This window comes from Hyperolius riggenbachi, chromosome 11 (assembly GCF_040937935.1).
Source record: "Hyperolius riggenbachi isolate aHypRig1 chromosome 11, aHypRig1.pri, whole genome shotgun sequence".
Lineage (NCBI taxonomy): Eukaryota > Metazoa > Chordata > Amphibia > Anura > Hyperoliidae > Hyperolius > Hyperolius riggenbachi.
In genome coordinates, this window is record NC_090656.1 from 24,954,867 (window position 1) to 24,978,914 (window position 24,048).

The 24,048-nt window shown below is 43.9% G+C and overlaps 1 protein-coding gene across 1 annotated transcript in view; it reads right to left on the reverse strand.

The window, feature by feature from the left end:
* Window positions 1-23,147: 23,147 nt before the first annotated feature.
* The window catches only part of POP4 (POP4 homolog, ribonuclease P/MRP subunit), a 47,251-nt gene continuing 46,350 nt past the window's right edge, over window positions 23,148-24,048 (reverse strand). Inside the window, exon 7 of the mRNA XM_068261794.1 lies at window positions 23,148-24,000. Coding sequence (XP_068117895.1) covers window positions 23,864-24,000 — 137 coding nt within the window. The 3' untranslated portion in view covers window positions 23,148-23,863. The remainder of the gene's footprint in view (window positions 24,001-24,048) is intronic.

Genomic DNA, 24,048 nt, shown 5'->3' on the forward strand with positions numbered 1-24,048 from the left:
ACTATTTCTCCATGGAACTTTTCATTTTTATGCGCAAGCGCAATAGTTACTTTTACATGATGTAACGTTCGTTCTAACGATCTGATCATTACACACCTTTTAAAACTAACTTTACTTAGGTCGTTCTTTCATCAATTAAAAGTTTGTTCGTCATTGACAACGAACGATCGTTGTCGCATGTGTGTACGTAGCTTAAAGGGAACCCTAACTGTAAACAAGTACATTTTTACGCGTTACGGATGTAATGCGTAACGCGTAAAAATGTACTTGTTGATGTCTGCAATAGCTTCCTGCACCAGCAGGGATGCGTAAAAACGTACGCATGGTGGCCGGCCGACTCCTAGTTGGCAAAAATTGAAACTAGTGGGCAGCGGGAGACCAGAGGAGCCATGAGTGACTGCGAGGGCGCAGGATGGCTGCAGGGGGCTGGTAGATGCCCCAGGTAAGTAAAACTCATTTTTTGTTTACAGTTAAGGTTCCCTTTAAGGGAGGAAATAACATCAGGATTGGCTTCAAACTAGCCACAGTTAAAATGGGAAATGCTAAGAAGGATTTTCTCCTTTTTTACTGTAGAAGAATCACTAAAATCAAAACGTGGACACTGCAATACATACGTTATGTAAGTAGAGCAAGTATTTATCTACTTATATATGTGTTTTTTTCTGAGATAGTATGGCTGTCAGCTGAGCTCCTCTTTAAAAAGAAATAAATATGTCAGCCTCCATATCCCTCTCCCCTCAGGTTCCCTTTCAGTTTGTACAGGAGGCTTAGCTTGAGTTTTCACATTCACTAAAATGTGTCATTAACAAGACCTGCATTTTTAGCTCATGAAAAGCCCCTTGCTTTGACCCCGGCATGCTTTCAGTTGTGTCCGGTGACAGCAGCTTTCCTTGGTAGTGGTGCTGATCACGTATTTTTATGGAAGGAGCTAAATAAGGAAATTGGTCACTCCTGATGAGTTCAGAGGAAGATGTTACTTAAAAGTGCTGCAACAATCCCATACCCGTGTGATGTATTCAAAAGAAGCAGAGCTTGTCCTTGAATGACTGGCAGTAAAAAAAAAATCATAGCCAAATAAAAACACTCCCTTAAAACACCAATGAATGCTGAAAAACATTTGTGTCTGTACTGTAAGCCATCCTATAAAAGAAGTATTGAGATTTCTTTTTACAGTTGCATTACAGTGTTTACATTCAGTAGGACAGATAGTTTCAGAGCCAGTTTGTCTGCAAGGCAACTTAGGCAGATGCCTAGGGTCTGTTGGGTGGCAAGGGGCCTGGCTGCCGGCTCCCCGGATGCACCATCCCTTTTCTACCTTCAGCAAAGAAGGTCAGAATGGCAAGAAGAAGAAACTTATCAAGGTAACGTACCTAGGGCCCCAGTTCAGCTCAGTCTTTATCTAGATAGTTCCCTACTAACAAACAATCAATTTTTGAATGTCTCAGGCATGCAAACACAGTTGTCATTATGTACTGTACTGTTTTAATTATTGTTACATTACAGTATTGTATCTACTGTTGCAAGATGTCTGAAGCACATTGAAGAGAGCCAGAGGTGGGCTCATAAAATAAAAAAAACACATCCCGGGCTGAGCGGGTCAGGTAATCGCAAAAACTGCTCCTGTGGGCCGCACTGGCCCACTTTCACTTTGGTGACCTCTGGGTCACAACGCGGGAATGAGAGATTCATTCTCTCATTCACAATGTGCAGGGAGGCAGGGGGGGCAGGGGGTGTGGCCAGGGAGAGATGCCCAATGGCAGCTCTGAAAACCCTGCAGGAAAGCCCCTGGCAGGCGTTCTAAACAACATGCCTCTGTGTCCCATGTGCCCCCCATGGAACCGCCTCGGGTTCTCTTTAAAGCGGATCCAAGATGAAAAACTAACTATAACAAGTAACTTGTAACAGCTTCAACAGAATATGTTTATTTCTTCCTGTGATACAATGACAGTAGCCATGTTGTTTGTAAACATTACACACAGGCAAGCTGCTTTGCATCTTCAGCCCTCAGCCTGTGAAAACCTGATCCCCCCTCCTTTCCTCTACTATCTCTAGCTAGTAACACCTCCCCCTCCCTTGACTGAGCTCCTATAAGCCCTTGCTACTGTCTGAAAATGCCAAGGCTCTCTGAAAACCTGTGGGCGAGGCTTGTTTAGTTTATAGGGAATTAGAGTATTAAAACATAGGCAATGAGTAAAAGTTTATCTTGTATCCACTTAGTTTATCTTGTATCCAAGGTGTACATATTATTAAGGCACTAGGAAATTTGGGCACAGGGCAAAGCTGAAAACAGGTCACCCTGCTCCTGCAAAAGTCCTGGAGGCGTTAATTGCTAATCTCCCTCCAGGCCAAAGCCAACTATTGCTTTAATTTAAAATAGTAAAAGACGGCGCCCAATTTACCCCAAATCACATTACGGCCTACGGCGGACCTCGTGCGCCAACATTTCCTGGCCCATTTTTGCCTGTCTTCACGAAAAACATTGTTTATACTGTATGTCCAAAAGTAAAATACTGTATAATATATCAGTATGTGTAGCACATGACTCCACATCGAAACAAATTCAACTTACAACCTCCCGAGTGGAATCTGTTCATAAGGAAGGGACTGCTGCATGCTTGTTCAGGGTCTATTGCTAAAAGTATTAGAGGGCAAGGCAGAGGATCAGCAGGATAGCCAGGCAAATGGTATTGCTTAAAAGGAAATAAATATGGCAGCTTCCATATCCCTCTCACTTCCGGTGTACTTTAACTACTAGCCGACCGCGTTACGCCGACGGGCGTGGCGGCAGCCCCAGGACCGCCTAATGCCGATTGGCGTACAGTCCTGGGGCTCTGTTTTGCAGGAGGTCGCGTGCATCTCCTGCTTGGTGGGCGGAGCGGAGCAGGGCCTTTTTGCCGCTCGGGAGACTGTTAGACGGCGAAACCGCCGTGTATTTACATGTACAGCGCTGCGATCAGCAGCAGCGCTGTACATTGGACAGCCGTGTGACACTGCTGTACCCCTGGGGGACTCAGAAGCGATCTGCTGTGATACCGTGTTTCCCCTAAAGTAAGACATCCCCTGAGAATAAGCCCTAGCAGGACTTCCTAGCATGTTTGAAATATAAGACATTCCCCGAATGTAAGCCCTAGCTAGCAGCAGCCTACATGACACGAGCAAGTCACGCTCAATATAAACCTTGGATACAGGAGAGCAGCAATATAATGTGAGTTCTACAGTCCTGTATATGTGTGTCAGGCAATTTGTGTTTTTGTTGATCTGTCCCGATAAGCATCAGCAGCACTTCACCTCCTCCCCTCTTCGAAGGACACACAGCTTATCCTATCATAGCTCTGGGGAGCCTGACAGAGTTCTCTGCCTGCAAGAAACAGACTATTACCCACATGATCAGCAGAATCAATTTCTTGTAAGAGACAATATCTGTAAACCACAAGCTCTGTGCATGCTGCTTGTGTTTCAGCAGGGCATGCAGTATATACATTTTGTATAGGAAAACTACCGGCGTTTCCCCCCAAAATAAGACATCCTCTGAAAATAAGCCCTAGCACATCTTTTGGAGCAAAAATGAATATAGGAGTGTCTTATTTTCGGGGAAACAGGGTAGGTTGAAGCCTATCACAGCCGATCGCTGTGATAGGCAGACGGGGGGAGGGAGATCATTTTGCATATTAAACATTTGCATATTAAAAAAAAAAAAACTCTTCAAAAAAGAGACATTAAATATTTATGAAAAAAAAACAAGTCTGGGGGTGATCAGACCCCACCAACAGAGAGCTCTGTTGGTGGTGGGGGAGATCACTTGTGTGCTGTGTCGTGCGGCCCTGCAGCTTGGCCTTAAAGCTGCAGTGGCCTATTTCACACAAAATGGCCTGGTCTTTAGGGGGGGTAATGCCTGTGGTCCTGAAGAGGTTAAGTGAAAATACACTTATGACATAATGAATTGGATGATAGATAGAACATTAGTAGTATAAAAATAGAGTCTGATATGTTCAGCTTTATTTTTAAGGCCTCTTGCACACTGCAAGTGATTCCGATTCAGATTCTGTTTTTTAATCAGTTTTTACATCAGATTCAGATTCCGATTTGCAGTTTGCTCCCTGCACACTGCAAATCGGAATCTGAATCGGATGTAAAAACTGATTAAAAAGCGGAATCTGAATCGGAATCGCATGCAGTGTGCAAGAGGCCTAAGAGTGCATCAGACAGTTGTGGCTGCAGTTTAGAATACAAACACTCACGTGTAAGCTGGAAAAGATACAGAAGTAATGACCTTTTGTACTTTTCTGCAGTAAAACCTTATTATCTCCCTTCTCCCTGGCAGATATCAGCCTTTCAGCTTCTATTTTCTTTTCAGGAAACCTGACTTAATTCACAAACTTTTGAAAAGCTCTTTTGCATACATAACATCTCATGTTTTTAACTCTTGCTGTACTGGAAAAAAAGAAAGACACTTCAGGTAATTTTTTTTGGTAGGGTTAGTACTATCTGTGTATATGTTTATCTCATCATGTCACTTCAAGTACGCTTTAAAGTGGACCTAAACCCAGAACTTCTTCTCTGCTCTAAGGATAAGCAACAGCATAATAAAGATTTTTTTTCTTACAGCTTACAGAGCTCCTGCAATGAAACTGCTTTGTCTATTTCCTGGTTTGCTGGGAGCACACAGAGTTAAAGAGGAACTGCAGTGAAAATAACGAAAGAACAAAAGTACTTAAATAGTTTGGCGGTTTCTTGTTTAAGTTCTGTTTGCACCACTACCAAGATTTAATCCTTTTTGAAAAGCTGAAAGTCCCGGCTTTCTATTACACCAGGTCTCGTGTCAGTGTAATGCTCCGTTGCCAAGTTAAAGGGTTTTGAAGGAGGGGTGTCCCCTGCATCTTGGCACAAAGTGTGATTGCAGAAGTACCGGACAAACCCGACACTGATGATCAGCAGGGGTCTCATTACAGAAGACGAAGGAGCAGACAAGCTATACACCCTCCTGACCTCTCTCTGTGTGTTACTGGCCGGGGCTGGAGGCTCTATTAACCACTTAACGACCGCCTAACGCCGATAGGCGTCGGCAGGTCAAAGTGGTGTTACCATGGAGCGGCCGTTCCATGTCAGTTAACAGGGGGTGCGTGTCTCCGTGAACAGCTTGCGAGCCTCCGATCGCGGCTCGCAGGCTAATTGTAAACACGCGGGGAAGAACTCCCGTGTTTACATCATACGGCGCTGCTGCGCAGCAGCGCCGTAAAGGAGATTGGCGATCCCCGGCCTCTGATTGGCTATACACCCTCTTCACTTCTCAAGATGCAAGGAAACCTCTCCTTCAAAACCTTTTAACTTGGCAACAGAGCATTACAATGACACGGGACCTGGGGTAATGGAAAGCCAGGACTTTCAGCTTTTCGAAAAGGGTTAAATCTTGGTAGTGGAGCAAACAGAACTTAAATAAGGAAATGCTGAACTCTTCAGATTGTATAATACGTAAGTAACGTCAGTGTTTGCCCATTGTAAAATCTTTCCTCTCCCTGATTTACATTCTGACATTTATCATATAGTGACATTTTTACTGCTGGCAAGTGATGCCAACGGAAGGAGATGCTGCTTGCTTTTTTGGCAGTTGGAAACAGCTGTTATTTCCAACAATGCAACAAGGCTCCCTGTATGATGTCAGAACCATGGTCCTGACATCACACTGTGGGGGGGGGGGGGGGGGGTCACCACAATATCAGCCATACAGACCCCCCTGATGATCCGTTTGAGAAAAGGTAAAGATTTCTCATGTAAAAGGGGGTATCAGCTACTGATTGGGATGAAGTTCAATTCTTGGTCATGGTTTCTCTTTAACTTCCCGTGTTTACACATTAGCACAAAGTGGGCACAGATCAGACAGAGGTGAGAGCTCAAACTACACAACTTACATATGAGGGACAATTAGAGGGGCTGTTCTCTGTAAATACACACAGGGCGGATGTCTCTGTGTTTTACTTGTCTCTTGTGCAAAAGCCATACCTCCCAACTTTTTGAGATGAGAAAGAGGGACACTTAAGCCACGCCCCCATCACACCCCTAGTCACACAGACCATAAAGATTTCATAAGAAAAATATTTTGTTTTATAATTCAAACCACACTGGTCCTTTCTATCCTGGTTCACTTCCCTTCATATTAACATTTTAAAATGTGTGATATATCAGGTATAATTATAAACAAGGAACACGCGCTAATATCAAAAAAGAGATCAATTTAATCTATAATTTTCTCCAAATATACACATAAAATTTCATAAAAATCACACTCTTAAAAAAAACACTCGTGCTCCACAGTCGATCCACCAGCACACCATACACTCCTCAGGAATAGCACACACTGATATAACCTATATATATGAAGGCTACACCCACACTATACGTTACTCATCGGCAGTTCTTATTAGCCTATAATCTGCGAAGCCTATGTAGCAAGTTTCAGTTCCAATAGCTGTTTTAAAAATAGATCGTGATATAGGATCCTACTTAAAGAGAATCTGTATTGTTAAAATCGCTCAAAAGTAAACATACCAGTGCGTTAGGGGACATCTCCTATTACCCTCTGTCACAATTTCGCCGCTCCTCGCCGCATTAAAAGTGGTTAAAAACAGTTTTTAAAAGTTTGTTTGTAAACAAACAAAATGGCCACCAAAACAGGAAGTAGGTTGATGTACAGTATGTCCACACATAGAAAATACATCCATACACAAGCAGGCTGTATACAGCCTTCCTTTTGAATCTCAAGAGATCATTTGTGTGTTTCTTTCCCCCATGCACTGAAGTTTCAGGCTGCTCTTTTCTTCCTGCAAACAGCTTTGCCCTTGTTTGTAATTCCTCAGTATGTGAAAGCCCAGCCAGCTCAGAGGACGATTTATCCAGCTTGTAAAAGATAAGAGAGAGAAGAGAGAAGCTGCTCTAACACAGGCAGTGTGCATAAAGGGAAGTTCATAGCAGAACCACAACACTGAAGAACTTGGCAGCCTTCCAGACACAGGCCGACAAGTCTGACAGGGGAAAGATACATTGATTTATTACAGAGACTGTGTTAGTAGAAAGTGATGCAGTTAGCCAGAACACATTAGAATAGCTTTTGGAACTTGTAGGAGGATAAAAAACAGGATGCAATTTTTGTTACGGAGTCTCTTTAAGAAAAAAAGTGCTGGTCGACCTAAAATTTTGTCAGGCTTCAATTCCGGAAAGTGCATAGGTCCGCTTTAATGGATTTATCCCATACGGCATATAATAACAGTCACGTTTAAGAGCACCTTCTTAAAACTCAATTTCACAGCAAACTACATTCGCTTAGGGTACGTCTGGATCATAGAAGCTCCTCTCCTGGTTTTTCAAGCTGTACACTCAGCCGGGTGCTTCAGGGCTTCTTTCTCCGGTCAACTCTCGGCGTTGCTCAGTCGCCTACGTCACTTCCTGCTGGCAAGTCCAGTGTGACGCACGTCTGTCCCAGAAAGCCGAGAGTGGTTTCTTCGGGTGACGTCACCTTAAAGTAATAGGACCTTTGTTATGGGAATGGTCGCTTTAGCGCTATTGCGGCCAACCTGGCTCCTAAATACTTCAGAAACGGCTTATTCAATTTCAAGCGAACTTCTACGCGTTTCAGCTAAAATTCGTTAGCCTTCATCAGGAGGGATGGCTCTACCGAATGCAGTTCATCCATTTAAACAAGTTCCTGTCCATGTTAACGCCCATATGCAAATATCTCTCCGCCCACCTCATCATTGTGTCCATGTGGGTTCATATCGTTACTTTCATGCTGTTGCAGTATCACATGACTTGTTGCTCTGCCTATTTACCAATCTCCATAGTTCTAATCCTTCAAATAAAACATATTTATTCTAACTTTTTTTTAATCAAAGAATGCAAACGTTTCCATTTCACTATTTAATCCTTTTGGTATCAGCGTGTCCAACTGAAAAATCCATCTGGATTCATTTCTAGACATTTTTCTAATAAAATCGCCCCCCTATCACCCCTCTTTATCACCTCCAAACCAAAAAAAATGGTACCCCTCAACCTTCCACCATGTTTCTCTTTATAGTGGTTTGAGAGTGGATGCTTATCATTTCTCTTAAAGAGACACTGAAGCGAAAAAAAAATGATGATATTATGATTTGTATGTGTAGCATAGCTAAGAAATAAAACATTAAGATCAGATACATCAGTGTAATTGTTTCCAGTACAGGAAGAGTTGAGAAACTCCAGTTGTTATCTCTATGCAAACAAGCCATTAAGCTCTCCGACTAAATTAGTCGTGGAGAGGGTGTTATCTGACTTTTATTATCTCAACTGTTCCTGGACTATTTACTTTTCCTCTGCTAGAGGAGAGGTCATTACTTCACAGACTGCTCTGAAAGACTCATTTTGAATGCTGAGTGTTGTGTAATCTGCACATATTAGAGAATGATGCAATGTTAGAAAAAACACTATATACCTGAAAATAAAAGTATGAGAATATTTTCTTTGCTGCTAATCTTCTAGTAATTATTCATAGTACACAACCAATTCACTATATCATATTTTTTTTTCCACTTCAGTGTCTCTTTAAGAATATTCTTAAAATGCTCACTTATACGTTCATGTAATGCTCTCTTTGTTCTACCCACATATCTTTTGTGGCAAGGACATTGGATGCAGTAAATGACCCCCTTCGTGTTACATGTCATAGAATCTCTGATCTTAAATGACAACCCCGCTGGTGTGATAACTTCAGTGACTTTCCCAGAAATATTTATCAATCTGCAATTCTTACAGAATCCGCATCTTGTAAATCCATGCTGCCCTTTTGGTAATATTAACAAATTTCCTTTATTTATTTTATTAGCAGCTGTGGCAATTGAGGCCCACATTGGGGGCCCTCCTAAAGATTAATTTTGGAATCTCTGGCAGTAAATCTCCCAGGATCTTATCCTCCCTCAACACACTCCAGTGCTTCCGGACAATTCCAGACACCATAAATAAAGAAAATTTTATTTGAAGGATTAGAACTATGGAGATTGGTAAATAGGCAGAGCAACAAGTCATGTGATACTGCAACAGCATCAAAGTAACGATATGAACCCACATGGACACAATGATGAGGTGGGCGGAGAGATATTTGCATATGGGCGTTAACATGGACAGGAACTTGTTTAAATGGATGAACTGCATTCGGTAGAGCCATCCCTCCTGATGAAGGCTAACGAATTTTAGCTGAAACGCGTAGAAGTTCGCTTGATATTGAATAAGCCGTTTCTGAAGTATTTAGGAGCCAGGTTGGCCGCAATAGCGCTAAAGCGACCATTCCCATAACAAAGGTCCTATTACTTTAAGGTGACGTCGCCCGAAGAAACCACTCTCGGCTTTCTGGGACAGACAGCGTGCGTCACACTGGACTTGCCAGCAGGAAGTGACGTAGGCGACTGAGCAACGCCGAGAGTTGACCAGAGAAAGAAGCCCTGAAGCACCCGGCTGAGTGTACAGCTTGAAAAACCGGGAGAGGAGCTTCTATGATCCAGACGTACCCTAAGCGAATGTAGTTTGCTGTGAAATTAAGTTTTAAGAAGGTGCTCTTAAACGTGACTGTTATTATATGCCGTATGGGATAAATCCATTAAAGCGGACCCATGCACTTTCCGAGATTGAAGCCTGACAAAATTGTAAGGTCGACCAGCACGTTTTTTCTTAAGTAGGATCCTATATCACGATCTATTTTTGAAACAGCTGTTGGAACTGAAACTTGCTACATAGGCTTCGCAGATTATAGGCTAATAAGAACTGCCGATGAGTAACGTATAGTGTGGGTGTAGCCTTCATATATATAGGTTATATCAGTGTGTGCTATTCCTGAGGAGTGTATGGTGTGCTGGTGGATCGACTGCGGAGCACGAGTGCTTTTTTTAAGAGTGTGATTTTTATGAAATTTTATGTGTATATTTGGAGAAAATTATAGATTAAATTGATCTCTTTTTTAATATTAGCGCGTGTTCCTTGTTTATAATTATACCTTTTAATTCTTGAGGGTCTTGGGATTCCCCCCTTTTTTGGAACGTGCAGCTTAGAGGATCCAGTTTTCTTAGTGCCAACTTCTGTTGATATAATCTGTGTGATATATTAATTTGAAGGATGGGAATAAAGTTTAAAGTCAATCAAACATTTTTTAGTAGAGAAATATATATATATATATGTACATAAAAAGAGGGACAAAGCCCTGAAAGAGGGACAAATGAGGAGGGAAGAGGGACAGAGGGACAGGGCTCCCAAAGAGGGACTGCCCCTTCAAAAGAGGGACAGTTGGGAGCTGTGAAAAGCTTAGGTCCGCTTTAGGGCTGGTTCAGACGGACGTCTGCGCGGCGTCGCGTTTGGGGGTGTTGTGGCGGCTGCGCGGTCAGGCTTTCAGTAGCCTTCGCGTCGCGTTCCGATGCGGTCACGTTTTTTGTCCCCCTAGGGGGACATTAGCCGTCGCGGTTGGCCGCCCCCTAGAAGCTACATGTCGCTTCCAGGGGCAGCTCGAACGCTCGCGAACTTTGGGACCCGAACGCCGCGATCGTGCAAACGCGCGCAAAAGCTTGGTGTAAACGCTCCCATTCACTTGAATGGGAGCGTCTACCGCGACGTTCCGAACGGTTGCGGTAAACGTTCCGCACCCGTCCGTCTGAACCAGCCCTTCAAGACAATGCTACCAAATATTATCAGAGCACAGGTAAGTTTCTGATCCACAGAAACTTGATCGGTCAATATAAAGGAAAATAATCAGTCTGGGAACTTCCATGGGGAAAAAAAAATATATCACTTTTGGCCTGAACAAATGACATATCTCATATGATATTCCAGATTTATAATTTATAGTATAAAAATGATGCTCACATTTTCGAAGCCTGTGCAATGTTTTTCCATCCACGGCCTCTGGAAATAAAGCAACCTGCAAAAATGCAAGAAATGGAAACAGCCCATTGATTTTACATGGGCTGTCATTTCTAATGCATGTTTAGTGTGAGCAGAAAACAGCTAGCAGCGCCTTCTCTATAGGATGTGCAGTAGTGCTGCCACCTAGTGGCCACTATCACTTATGACACCTATTGCTCCAGCTGTTGTGTGGGATTGTGAAATAGATTATTTGCATGCTGGACGAGATTTGTACTCACTGCGGTGCTTTTTCAGACTCCACATTTCCGGCTGTTAGGGCTGGTGCACACCAAAAACCGCAAGCAGATCCGCAAAATGCTAGCAGATTTTTAAACGCTTTTTTTTATTTTTATGAGGCGTTTTGCTAGCGTTTTGCGGATTGCTGCTGCGGTTTTCAGTATAGTAGATTTCATATATTGTTACAGTAAAGCTGTTACTGAACAGCTTCTGTAACAAAAACGCCTGCAAAACCGCTCTGAACAGGCGTTTTTCAGAGCGGTTTGCGTTTTTCCTATACTTAACATTGAGGCAGAAACGCATCCGAAATCCAAAAAATGCCTCACCCAGGCATTTTTCGTTTCTGCAAAACGCCTGCCGCTCTGGTGTGCACCACCCCATTGAGATACATTGACCAAGCAGATCCGCAGCCGCAAGCGGATCTGAAAACGCCCAAAAAGCCGCTCGGTGTGCACCAGCCCTTACACAGCATTAAAGAGAAACCGTAGCCAAGAACTGAACTTCATCCCAATCAGTAGCTGATACCCCCTTTTACATGAGAAATCTTTACCTTTTCTCAAACAGATCATCAGGGGGCGCTGTATGTCTGATATTGTGGTGAAACCCTTCCCACAGTGTGATGTTAGGGCCATGGTTCTGACATCACACTGTGGGAGCCTTGTTGCATTGTGGGAAATACCAGCTGTTTCCAACTGCCAAAAAAACAAGCAGCATCTCCTTCCAGTGACATCACTTGCCAACAGTAAAAATGTTCCCATGTGAATGTAAATCAGGGAGAGGAAAGATTTTACAATGGGCAAACATTGACGAAATCATTTATACATAATTATTGTAAAAATTAACTTGATGCCGACCGCGCCACCCGCTGGGCGTAGCCGCGGGGGCAGCCCCAGGACCGGCTAACGCCAATCGGCGCAAAGTCCTGGGTCGGGGATTTGCAGGACATCGCGTGCGCCGATGCACGCACATCTCTGCTTGGATGACAGAGCTCCGCTCTGCCATCAGCCTCCCAGCGGCGATCGCCGCTAGGAGACTGTTCGACGGCAAAACCGCCGCCTATTTAACATAGTACAGCATTGCGATCTGCTGTACTGGAGACAGCTGTGTGACATGGCTGTCCCCTCTGTAGGCAGGGAAGTGATCTGCTGTCATAGGCTGAAGCCTATGACAGCCGATCACAGTGATTGGCTGGCTGTGGGAGGGAGGGGGAACACTAAAATAAATTTTTAAAAAGGCACTATTTATTACAAAATAATGGAAATAAATATTTACATAAAAATAAACAAACATATGGGGAGTGATCAGAGCCCACCAACAGAAAGCTCTGTTGGTGGGCAGAAAAGGGGGGGGGGGGATCATTTGTGTGCTGAGTTGTGTGGCCCTGCAGTGAGGCCTTAAAGCTGCAGTGGCCCAATTTGTGAAAAATGGCCTGGTAACTAGGGGGGGTTTATGACTGAGGTCCTTAACCACCCTGGCGTTCTATTAAGATCGCCAGGGCGGCTGCGGGAGGGTTTTTTTTAAACTAAAACTATGAAAGCCCACTAGAGGGCGCTCCGGAGGCGTTCTTCTGATCGCCTCCGGCGGCCAGAAGTAACACGGAAGGCCGCAATGAGCGGCCTTCCGTGTTTTGCTTACTTCGTCGCCATGGCGATGAGCGGAGTGACGTCATGGGCGTCAGCCGACGTCCTGACGTCAGCCGCCTCCGATCCAGCCCTTAGCGCTGGCCGGAACTATTTGTTCCGGCTGCGCAGGGCTCAGGCGGCTGGGGGGACCCTCTTTCGCCGCTGCTAGCGGCGGATCGCCGCAGAGTGGCGGCGATCAGGCAGCACACGCGGCTGGCAAAGTGCCGGCTGCGTGTGCTGCTTTTTATTTCAACAAAATCGGCCCAGCAGGGCCTGAGCGGCAGCCATCGGCGGTGATGGACGAGCTGAGCTCGTCCATACCGCTAAGATGGTTAAGTGGTTAAAGAGAACCAGAGAGGAAGCACCCTCATGTATTTTATTACATTTATCAGTGGGAACATGACAGTAAACACCTACCCTGCTTTTAGTTTTATTCTTCTCAGTCTAATCTATCTGTTATCAACTGTGATAAGAATCCACCGACTATTCAGTTACACCTACCCTGCTTTTAGTTTTATTCTTCTCAGTCTAATCTATCTGTTATCAACTGTGATAAGAATCCACCGACTATTCAGTCGAGGTTTGACCTGGAATCATTATAGCTGAGTCACTCTTCTGTGAAGTCTTTTCAAGCCTAAGCCTTCCCCCTCCTGGCTCAAATTTCATGCTTTACATACTGAGAGCTGTGATGATATGGGAGGGGCTGATGCTGCAGGAAAAATCTCTGTCTAACAGACAAGTGTGGCTGTGTGATCTGTGTGCTCTGTGTGTGCAGCCTGTCATTATTATCTACTGTATGCAGTTTCATTACTATGAGAGACACTTCCTACAGGCAGCCACAAAGCATACCAGAATAATAAAGTTGAAAGCACACAGATGAAAGCCTACAGCAGCCCTTCTTGTCTATAGTCTCATATAGCCTATACAGCACATCCAGAACACCTCATAACCTGGAACAGAAGGAATATGAGCCGGCGGCCATATTGGATATTTCCTGGTGGAATAATGGATAAAAAGCACTCAAAAAGGCACACCAGAGTGGCAAAATTATCGGGTAGAGCATTTATTCTTTACAAGCTATCAACTGATATGTTTATTTTGCGTGAATCGTTCATCTCTGGTTCCTTTTAAGCACTTTTTTATTACATTATTTTCACTGGAGTTCCTCTTTAAAGTCACGTCTTCATCCTGGTTATCATCTAGTTAATAGGTAAGTGAAATAGGCTGACTTGCTTTGAAAGGAGTACTGTAGGGGGTTTAGATAGAAAAAGAGTTGAACTTACCTGAGGCTTCTAATGGTCCCCTGCAGATATCCTGTGCCGGTGCAGCCACTCATTGATGCTCCGGTCCCCGCCTCTGGTTCACTTCTGAAATTTCCAGCGCTTTGAGAAAGCCACGCTATACGTGGCGAATCGTGATAGCAGCAGTGGGGACCCGTGGAGATGCTTTACCGGTAGGATCTTGTCCACCACCTGATTACACTTAATTCTGTCACTGTACTGAATTTCTGGCTTTCCTATCCAGTGCTCATATCTCTGGCACACTATCACTAGTTCACTGTTTTCATCCACACACCTTTCCCTGCACTATATTGGTCACTTTATATATCATTTGTGGTCTGGCTGCCCAACTGTTTTGTATATTTCTTATCTATTCATTTATTTATCTATTTATTATTATTGTTATTTGCACATGTGGTATTGCTAGTCATATTTTTTCAGGAGTTAGGTTACATGATGCACTTTAGCGCCAATATTTTTGTACCCTGAGGGGCACATCAATTTTATATTCCTCCGTTTTTTTTATGTCTCCCCACCTTGTTTTAATGGTTTTTAACATTATGTGTAATTTCAATAAAGGATGCAATTTTGTATAACAGATATATGCTGTTCTGGTGCGTTTTTTTGAGGTCATTGCTGTTGTTCTCTTGTATTCACAGTGATTAACAATGCCTCTAATGCTGGGAATACACCATGAGTTTTTTTTTGTCCGATATATGGCTAAATAGATAATTTCCGACATCTTATTTTGGAGAGGTAGCCTGTTTAGGTCTCAGAAGTAAGTACACCCTAGGGGCACTTTTTCTCCCTTCAGGTATACTTTAAAGCTGGGTTCCCTCTTTAGCTGAGAACTGACTTTTTTTGTCCGTTCTCCGATCATTGTAAAACTCACAGTGAATGGCTCGTATTTTATATACCCGTACATACTCGAGTACAAGTCGACCTCGCGTATAAGTCGACTCAAATGTACAACCCTCTTAAAGAGACTCTGAAGCGAGAATAAATCTCGCTTCAGAGCTCATAGTTAGCAGGGGCATGTGTGCCCCTGCTAAACCGCCGCTATCGCGCCGCTAAACGGGGGTCCCTTCACCCCCAAACCCTCCACTGCAACACTTGGTCGCAGACTTGGTCGCTCCTGGAGGCAGGGCTAACGGCTGCAGTCCTGCCTCCAGTCGCATCTATCAGCGGCGCATCGCCGCCTCTCCCCCGCCCCTCTCAGTGTAGGAAGACTGAGAGGGGCGGGGGAGAGGCGGAGATACGCGCTGTCAGACGCAACTGGGGCAGGGCTGCGGCGGTTAGCCCTGCCCCAACCAGGAAGCGCTCCCCCGCTGCACCGAGGGGATTTGGGGGATCAGGGACCCCCGTTAAGCCGCGGGATAGCGGCGTTTTAGCAGGGGCACACATGCCCCTGCTATCTAAGAGGTCTGAAGCGAGATTTATTTTCGCTTCAGACTCTCTTTAAGCTGGAATTTTTTTTATTGACAAGTATAGGTCTACCCAGCAAATTTAATGACTGCACTTGGGGCTCTGGAGGGGATAATGACTGCACTGCATACAATATTGCAGCTATTAACCCCTCCTGTGCATCATGTGATCCAGCGCGAGTGGGAACTAAGGCTAAAGGTTCATTTTCTAGAGATTGAGCTAACTCAGGCAGATTCCCTTCCTATCAGATTCTCCTTTTATGGTACTAAGTCATGCATTACAGTACCGTAACCTTATCAGGAGATATTTATTTCAGTTTAAAAGGTCAAAAAGTCACATTCTCTAAATGCTATAAAAAAGAAACCACCAGCTTCCTCAATTATGCCGGGGAAAAGCAAAACAAGCATGGGATCACCGTGGCAATGGCAGTCCCGTGACTTGGAAGGCTGCAGTGTGTTGTGACTTGTGATGTCACTAGCAGGGGTCTCCCCAGCTGGGTTCCTCCTAAATACAAACCATTCTGAGGGTGGGCTTAGCTGGTCGCTAGGGAGACAAGCAACTGATTGGTGGGTGTGCTAAATTAACAGTTTTTATTATTATTATAACTTTATTACATAATGGTGACACTTTTAACTCAGTGATTTGCAAAGAGGATAGAAGAATCACTATGGGGGTGATTTAAAAATGTGGTGATCAACTGATTGCCATAAACGTGGAAAGCAACACAGCACATTTCTATGGGGTATGGGGGGGGGAGGGGGGGGGGAGGGGGGGGGGGGGAGTTGACGGACAACCTTTAAAGTGAACCTGAACCAGGTAAACTTATTTAAAACAAACTCAGAATGCACTTGCAAATGAATGTTACATACTTACCTAACTGTCATTTCCTCTCAGAAGCTCACTGTTTTCTTCTTACAATGATTCCTTACTGAAATATATCAGTTACTGTCAGTTATAACTGAAAGGATAACTGATGAGCAAGGTAATGTTCATATTTCCCTATGGCTCAAATGGTAGATATTACAGTTTAAAGGTGGCTACACACGATACAATAAAATTATCCGATTTTACGTCAATTCGATAAATATGGATCTCCCGAAAAAAAATCAAAAGCTTTTTTTCATGACTGAAAAATCCGATTGGATTTCCCGTTTTTTTCAATTTCTATCGATCCAGAATGCTGGAAATGTTTTAAATGTTTCTAAAGATTGTATGGTGTGTGTTAAATTGTCAATGTATTAATATACACACCCTAGCAATTTTCTCAGTTTCCAATGATTTTTATCATAATTGGGGAAAAATTTAACGTGTGTGTGTGTGTGTGTGTGGTAGATTGGTCATATTTTTGAAATGTTACAATCAGTCAGAAAAATTTATTGCAATTCTTGAATTGAACAGATATTTAAAAAAATTGTATGGTGTGTGGCCACCTTAACCATTTCAGCCCACGGGGATTTTTCACCGTATGCATCAGAGCAATTTTCACATCTCATTCCTTCGCTAATAACTTTATCACTACTTATCACAATTTATTGATCTAGATCTTGTTTTTTCCGCCCCTAATTAGGCTTTCTTTGGGTGGTACATTTTGTTAAGAATTATTTTTTTATAAATGCATTTTAAAAGGATTATTAAAGGGAAGGTTCAGGGAGGGGATTAAAAAAAAAAAAATTTCCACTTACCTGGGGCTTCCTCCAGCCCGTGGCAGGCAGGAGGTGCCCTCGCCGCCGCTCCGCAGGCTCCCGGTGGTCTCCGGTGCCCGACCCGACCTGGCCAGGCCGGCTGCCAGGTCAGGCTCTTCTGCGCTCCATTTCCTGGGACTTCTGCGTCCCACGCCGGCGTGCTGACGTCATCGGACGTCCGCCGGGCTGTACTGCGCATGCGCAGAACTACTGCGCATGCGCAGTACAGCCCGGCGGACGTCCGATGACTTCAGCGCGCCGGCGTGGGACGCAGAAGTCCCAGGAAATGGAGCGCAGAAGAGCCCGACCTGGCAGCCGGCCTGGCCAGGTCGGGTCGGGCACCGGAGACCACCGGGAGCCTGCGGAGCGGCGGCGAGGGCACCTCCTGCCTGCCACGGGCTGGAGGAAGCCCCAGGTAAGTGGAAATTTATTTTTATTTTTTTAATCCCCTCCCTGAACCTTCCCTTTAAGAAAAAAAATTGAAAAAATTCATTATTTCTCAGTTTTTAGCCATTATAGCTTTAAAATAATCCACGCTACCATAATTAAAACCTATGTATTTTATTTGCCCGTTTGTCTTGGTTATAACACCATTTAAATTTTGTCCCCATCACAATGTATGGCGCCAATATTTTATTTGGAAATAAAGGTGCATTTTTTCTGTTTTGCGACCATCACTATTTACAAGATTATAATTTAAAAAATGTTTGTAGTATACCCCCTTTAAATGCATATTTAAAAAGTTCAGACCCTTAGGTAACTATGTCTTTTTTTTTATTGTAATTTTTTTTTTCCATTAAAATTTTTATTTGGGTAATATTTTGGTGTTGGAAATAAATAGTTAATTTTTAATTTTATTATATGTGTAAATTGTAATGTAAAAAATATGTAGATGTAGTTTTACTATTTGGCCACAAGATGGCCACCTTGAGTTTTTCTTTTTCTCCTTGTGCTTCCAGTTAGCAAAAGACCGGAAAATTTTATGTGCAGAAAGACTGAAGCCTCTTGTAAGAGCGCTTCGGTTTTTCTGCTGGGGACACGGATCAGTGATCGGGAACCATGTTCCCGTTCACTGATCCCAGGGCTACCGGGGGACAGGACGGGTGTGCACCTGCGATCGCGCGCCGAAGCGCAGCAGCCACCCGGACATGAGCTTCACATCCGGGCGGCAGAAATGGTTAACTGTGTACTGACCAGGAAGTTGTTATTGGGTAATGGCCAATTTGAAAATGGAGGACAGAGAACTCCACTGATCACAGTGAACAAACAGGATGCGGGAGAGGAGAAAGAGATTGAGGAGTAGACTACATGGGAAGTAAGTATGACCTGTGTATGGTTATTTTTACTTTTAATTTTCAGTCCAGGTTTGCTTTAAGATAGCAGTTACCAGTGCTGCTCTGTAAAGCATACCACCATTATGGTCTGTATGCAGAGAAGCGTGTAGTCTACATCCACTTTCAGGCCTCTACCATGATCTAGGCTTGGTTCACTCATAAAAAGGTGTTCAGTCCTGTCCTGTTACAGTTTTTGACAGTCGGCATCAGTTTTGTATCTTTCTATGGATATGTTCACACATACACCTGTACATTTCTGGTCCGGTCTTAGTTTTCTAAGGGCTCGTTCGCACTAGAAATCGCAAAACACTAACAATTACCGCTAGCGTTTTGCAGGTGTGATTTTTCCGCGATAAATGCAGAAAAATCACTGGACATATTAGCGTTTTGATAGCGATCGCGATTAGTGGTTCTATACATGCTAATCGCTCCAGAATTGCCAGCAAATCGATGCAGGAAATGCGTTTGTGATTCGCGATAATCGCAAAACGCCTGCGATCATGGCAGTGAGAACACTGCCCTAGTCTAGAATAGGACTAGCGTTTTTTAAAAACGCTAGCGGTTTGCTGTTAGTGAGAATCGCACGATTCCCGCTTAGGTGTGAATGAGGCCTTAGTGTTTAGGCGGTAGGACCATGTCAATGCTACCTAATCCTGGCTGTTTAAACTGCCACAGTCTAACCTTAGGTGACACTTGCATATGTGCTGTAAAAATATCAAAAATGATTTGGGAGGAGGAGTAGATTACTCATCCCACAATTTACAGAAAATAGTGTTGGGGAGTGGTAGGCACAGACTGAATTTCCTTGAGAAGATTGCAGCCTATAGCACAGATATTCTGTGGTAAAGGAAGTTGCCAGTGTTGGACCTCACCAAACACATTTACAAGTGGTTTCTTAGACATCAGCTAAATGGTAGTGGATACCCTCTTTCCCATGAGAAATATTTACCTTTTGTTGAATAAATCGTCATGAAAGTCTACATGGATGATATTGTGGTGAAAATACTCCCACAATGTGATGTCATTGCCATGGCCCTGACAAGTTTCCTGTCTGTGAACTTTGTAAAATTATGACTGATTCAAACTACCAAGCAAGCAGTATCTCCCTCTGTGTGCATAGATGTGTATAAATAGAGAGAGAGCGAGAGTCCTAAAGCCCATTTCACAACCAGCGCTAGGGATCTTTGTGCGCATAAACGCACTTGGTTGTGGTTCCGCGCCTGCACACTCGGCACCTGACACGGCTGCAGCCCATCGACGCAGATTCCAGGGCTTTTATTAGGCAAGATATCAACCTTTTAGCCTATCACATTGTTAGGGGGTGTGTTCATAGATAACAGAAGTGGTGCTGTCTATTTTTCATGCCTGCCAGCAGTAAAAGCAGGCTGATGGTGGATCAAACAACATGAACAAATGACACGGCCAATATCAAACATTTCTTTATCTTTTACCTTCTCACTTTGCAATGTATCGTTTTTGATTTTTCTCTCGGTAAAGTTCCTCTCCAAGCATAAAGCAGACCTGAATGCAGAATGTCCTCTCTGCTCTAAAATCTATCCAACAGCATAATAACCTTTAAAGAGAAACTCCGATCAAGAATTGAACTTTATCCCAATCAGTAGCTGATGCCCTCGTTTACATGAGAAATCTATTCCTTTTCCCAAACAGATCATCAGGGGGCGCTGTATGACTGATATTGTAGTGAAACCCCTCCCACAAGAAACTCTTGTTGCACTGTGGGAAATAGCTGTTTACAGCTGTTTCCAACTGCCAAAAATGCATGCAGCAGCTACATCACCTGCCAACAGTAAAAATGTCACCATGTAATGTCAGAATGTAAATCAGAGATTTAAAAGATTTTACAATGGGCAAACACTGACTAAATCATTTATACATAATGATTGTAAAAAATAAAGCACTTTTTTATTACAGTATTTTCACTGGAGTTCCTCTTTAACCCTTCCGACTGCTTAACGCCAATAGGCGTTGGGAAGGTGACAGCCCCAGGACCACCTAACGACGAAAGGCGCCAAGTCCTGGGGTGGGGTTTTGCAGGGGATAGCGCATCTCCGCTTGAATGACGGAGCTCTGCTAGGACACTGCCATCTATTGTGTGAACATAACCCCAGGTCAGCATCAATAAGACATCAAGTCCATTACTGTTGGCTTTTGTGAACAAAGGTTTTTCCATTTAAACAACAGTAATTGCACCTTAAAGAGAACCCGAGGTGGGTTTTTGACATGAATATTAGGACACAGAGGCTGGTTAGCCTGGTTATGCATACAATGCCCGGCCTCTGTGTCCGTATAGTGTGCCCCCAGGCCCCTCCTGCGCTCTGCTGTCCCCCAATATAAAAACTGCCACGCCAGTGACAGGCAGCTTGTCGCTAGCTGGCTGTTTACCCTTGTGCTGTCATTTAGCTCCGCTCCCCTGCCTCCTGCATATCGCCGCTCCCGACCTGCGTCCCTTCCCCCCCCTCCTCCGTAAGCTTCATCCAATCCGCTTACGGAAGCGGGGAGGGAAGGGATGCAAGCGGGGAGCGGCAATATAAACTAAAGCCTCGCCCACAGCTTCATGCACCTCCATTACTGTGAACCCATGCTATGCATCTGAGTGAACCTAACTTGCCTAATCTCCATGTTCCCCTCCAGTGACTAAGCATTACCTTGTACTCATACTGTGCCTGACCTGGCCTGATCCCCCCTAAATATTGTCTGTAACCTAAACTAATGTTCAGCGCTGCGTAATATGTCGGCACTTTATAAATAAATAAGCAAGGGTCTAGTATACAGTGCAGGAGAGTATTAACGTGTATGCACGTCAATACTGTTCACAGCATGTTTTGTATTGATGTCTATAACCGTCAATACTGCTAGGGAGGTTAAAGAGGCCCTGTAGTGATATATAGCTAAATGCAGTAAATTATTTAGAATACCCACTTTTACATTAACTATTTCTGCCGCCTGGACGTGAAGTTCACGTGCGGGCGGCTGCTCTTCTGTGGTGCCGCTCACGGGCGCGCCTCCGTGGTGTCCCCCGGTAGCCCTGGGATCAGTGAACGGGAACATGGTTCCCGATCACTGATCTGTGTCTCCAGCAGAAAAACCAAAGCACTCTTACAAGAGGCTTCAGTCTTTCTGCCCGTAAAAATTTCCGCGTCCCCCTTCCGCTTAGCGAGAAGCACAAGGAGGGAAAAAAAAAATTCAAGGTGGCCATCTTGTGGCCAAATAGTAAAACTACATCTACATATTTTTTACATCACAGTTTACACATATAATAACATTACAAATGTACTGTTTATTTCCCACACCAAAATATTACCCAAATAAAATTTTAAATGGAAAAAAAAATTACAATAAAAAAAAAACATAAATAGTTACCTAAGGGTCTGAACTTTTTAAATATGCATTTGAAGGCGGTATACTACGAACATTTTTTAGATCATTAGCTTGTAAATAGTGATGGACGCAAAACGGAAAAAATGCATTTATTTCCAAATAAAATATCGGCGCCATACATTGTGATAGGGACAAAATTTAAATGGTGTCATAACCGTGACAAACGGGCAAATAAAATACATAGGTTTTAATTATGGTAGCGTGGATTATTTTAAAGAGAGACTGAAGCGAGAATAAATCTCGCTTCAGACCTCAGAGTTAGCAGGGGCATGTGTGCCCCTGCTAAAACGCCGCTATAGCGCGGCTTAACGGGGGTCCCTTCACCCCCAAATCCCCCTCCGTAATGCGGGGGAGCGCTTCCTGGTTGGGGCAGGGCTAACCGCCGCAGCCTTGCCCCACGCATGTCTGTCAGCGCGTATCTCCGCCTCTCCCCCGCCCCTCTCAGTCTTCCTTCACTGAGAGGGGCGGGGGAGAGGCGGCGATGCGCCGCTGACAGACGCGACTGGAGGCAGGGCTGCAGCCGTTAGCCCTGCCTCCAGGAGCGACCAAATGCACGACCAAGTCGTGCTGGGGTGGGTTTGGGGGTAAAGGGACCACCTTTGTGCGGCGCGATAGCGGCGGTTTAGCAGGGGCACACGTGCCCCTGCTAACTTTGAGCTCTGAAGCGAGATTTATTCTTGCTTCAGAGTCTCTTTAAAGCTTTAATGGCTGAAAACTGAAAATCATGAATTTTTTAAAAAATTTTTTTATTAATCCTGTTGAAATGCATTTATAAAAAAATAATTCTTAGCAAAATGTACCACCCAAACAAAGCCTAATTAGGGTCGGAATAAAGAAGAAACAAAGTAGCGATAACGTTATTAGCGAATGAATGGGAGGTGAAAATTGCTCTGATGCATAAGGTGAAAAATCCCCGCGGGCTGAAATGGTTAAATATCCTGGTTTCAGCATAAGAAACACTGTCTATAGCTATATATTGTTGTATATTGGTATGTAGCCCCGCCCTCCCACTGAAGGCGTAGCCTAGGCTGTTTATTATGCGGAATTCTCCCCCAAGAGGGTGGGAGACCAGAGATTTTGTCTACTGGCTTTAGAAATCTCTGTAAACAAACATTCCGCAGAGATCACCTGCCTGTTCTAAAGATGTTTCCTCCTGTGATGAATTTTAGAATGTAAATCAGGGAGAGCAGAGGTTTTACAATACGCAAACACAGACTAAATAATTTACAAATGAATATTGAACTAAACAAACAAAAATACAATTGTATTCATTATTTTATTTTGAGCATAGTTCCTCTTAAATTGCCCTCTGTAAAAAAACAAACAAACAAAAAAAACATTATGCATCTAGCATACAAAAGGGTTAATCTGTAGCTATAAATAGAACAGTCATCATAATACTCTGCAATAGGCTAACGACACAGAAATACCATCTTTGGATCATTTCTACCGATCAGTATATTTAAATCGTCCTCATTAAAGGTCTTTCCCCTCCCCCCCACTGTAGTTAATGGTCCTGTGGGCTCGCCCGCCGCCTTCTCGCTGCGCTCATTAAGCGTGGCAGCCCTTTAAATTTCCCCTTTTTGCTATCTCATTAGAAGACAGAAAATTTGTACATTCCAAATATTTTAGGACCTCGTAAAGCAGGGTGGCGGTTTAATGGTACAGGATATTATGTGTCAGCAACGGGATATAAAAATGCTTTACTTTCAGGGGAGGTGGGTGGGGGACGGAGGGAGGAGTTATTAGTCATGAGACGGTTTCATCATCTCTCAATTCCAGCAGCCCTTGAAGCCGTTCCAACCGCCGCAATATACGATATCACCTCCGCAATATACAATATCACCTCCACAATATACGATATCACCTTCGCGCGTCTTGCTGAATTGCTTCCAAGCCTTCTACGTTTCTCCTCCAAAAATAATAATAATAAAGTCCTCCACATATCAGGATTAGATCTCGACTCCATAACGCCGCTACAAGTCCAGGCTTCCCTTGGTCTTGAACTTCTTGGCGGAGCGTTCGCTGGCTCGCATCTGTAGCTTGCTTCCGTAAATGTTGGTGATAAATCCGTCAATTTCCACCCTGAAGACGCAATTCAGCTTGGGAATAACTGTTGGGGGGGTAGAGAAAAAACAGGAAGTGGTCGGTAAATTAGGAG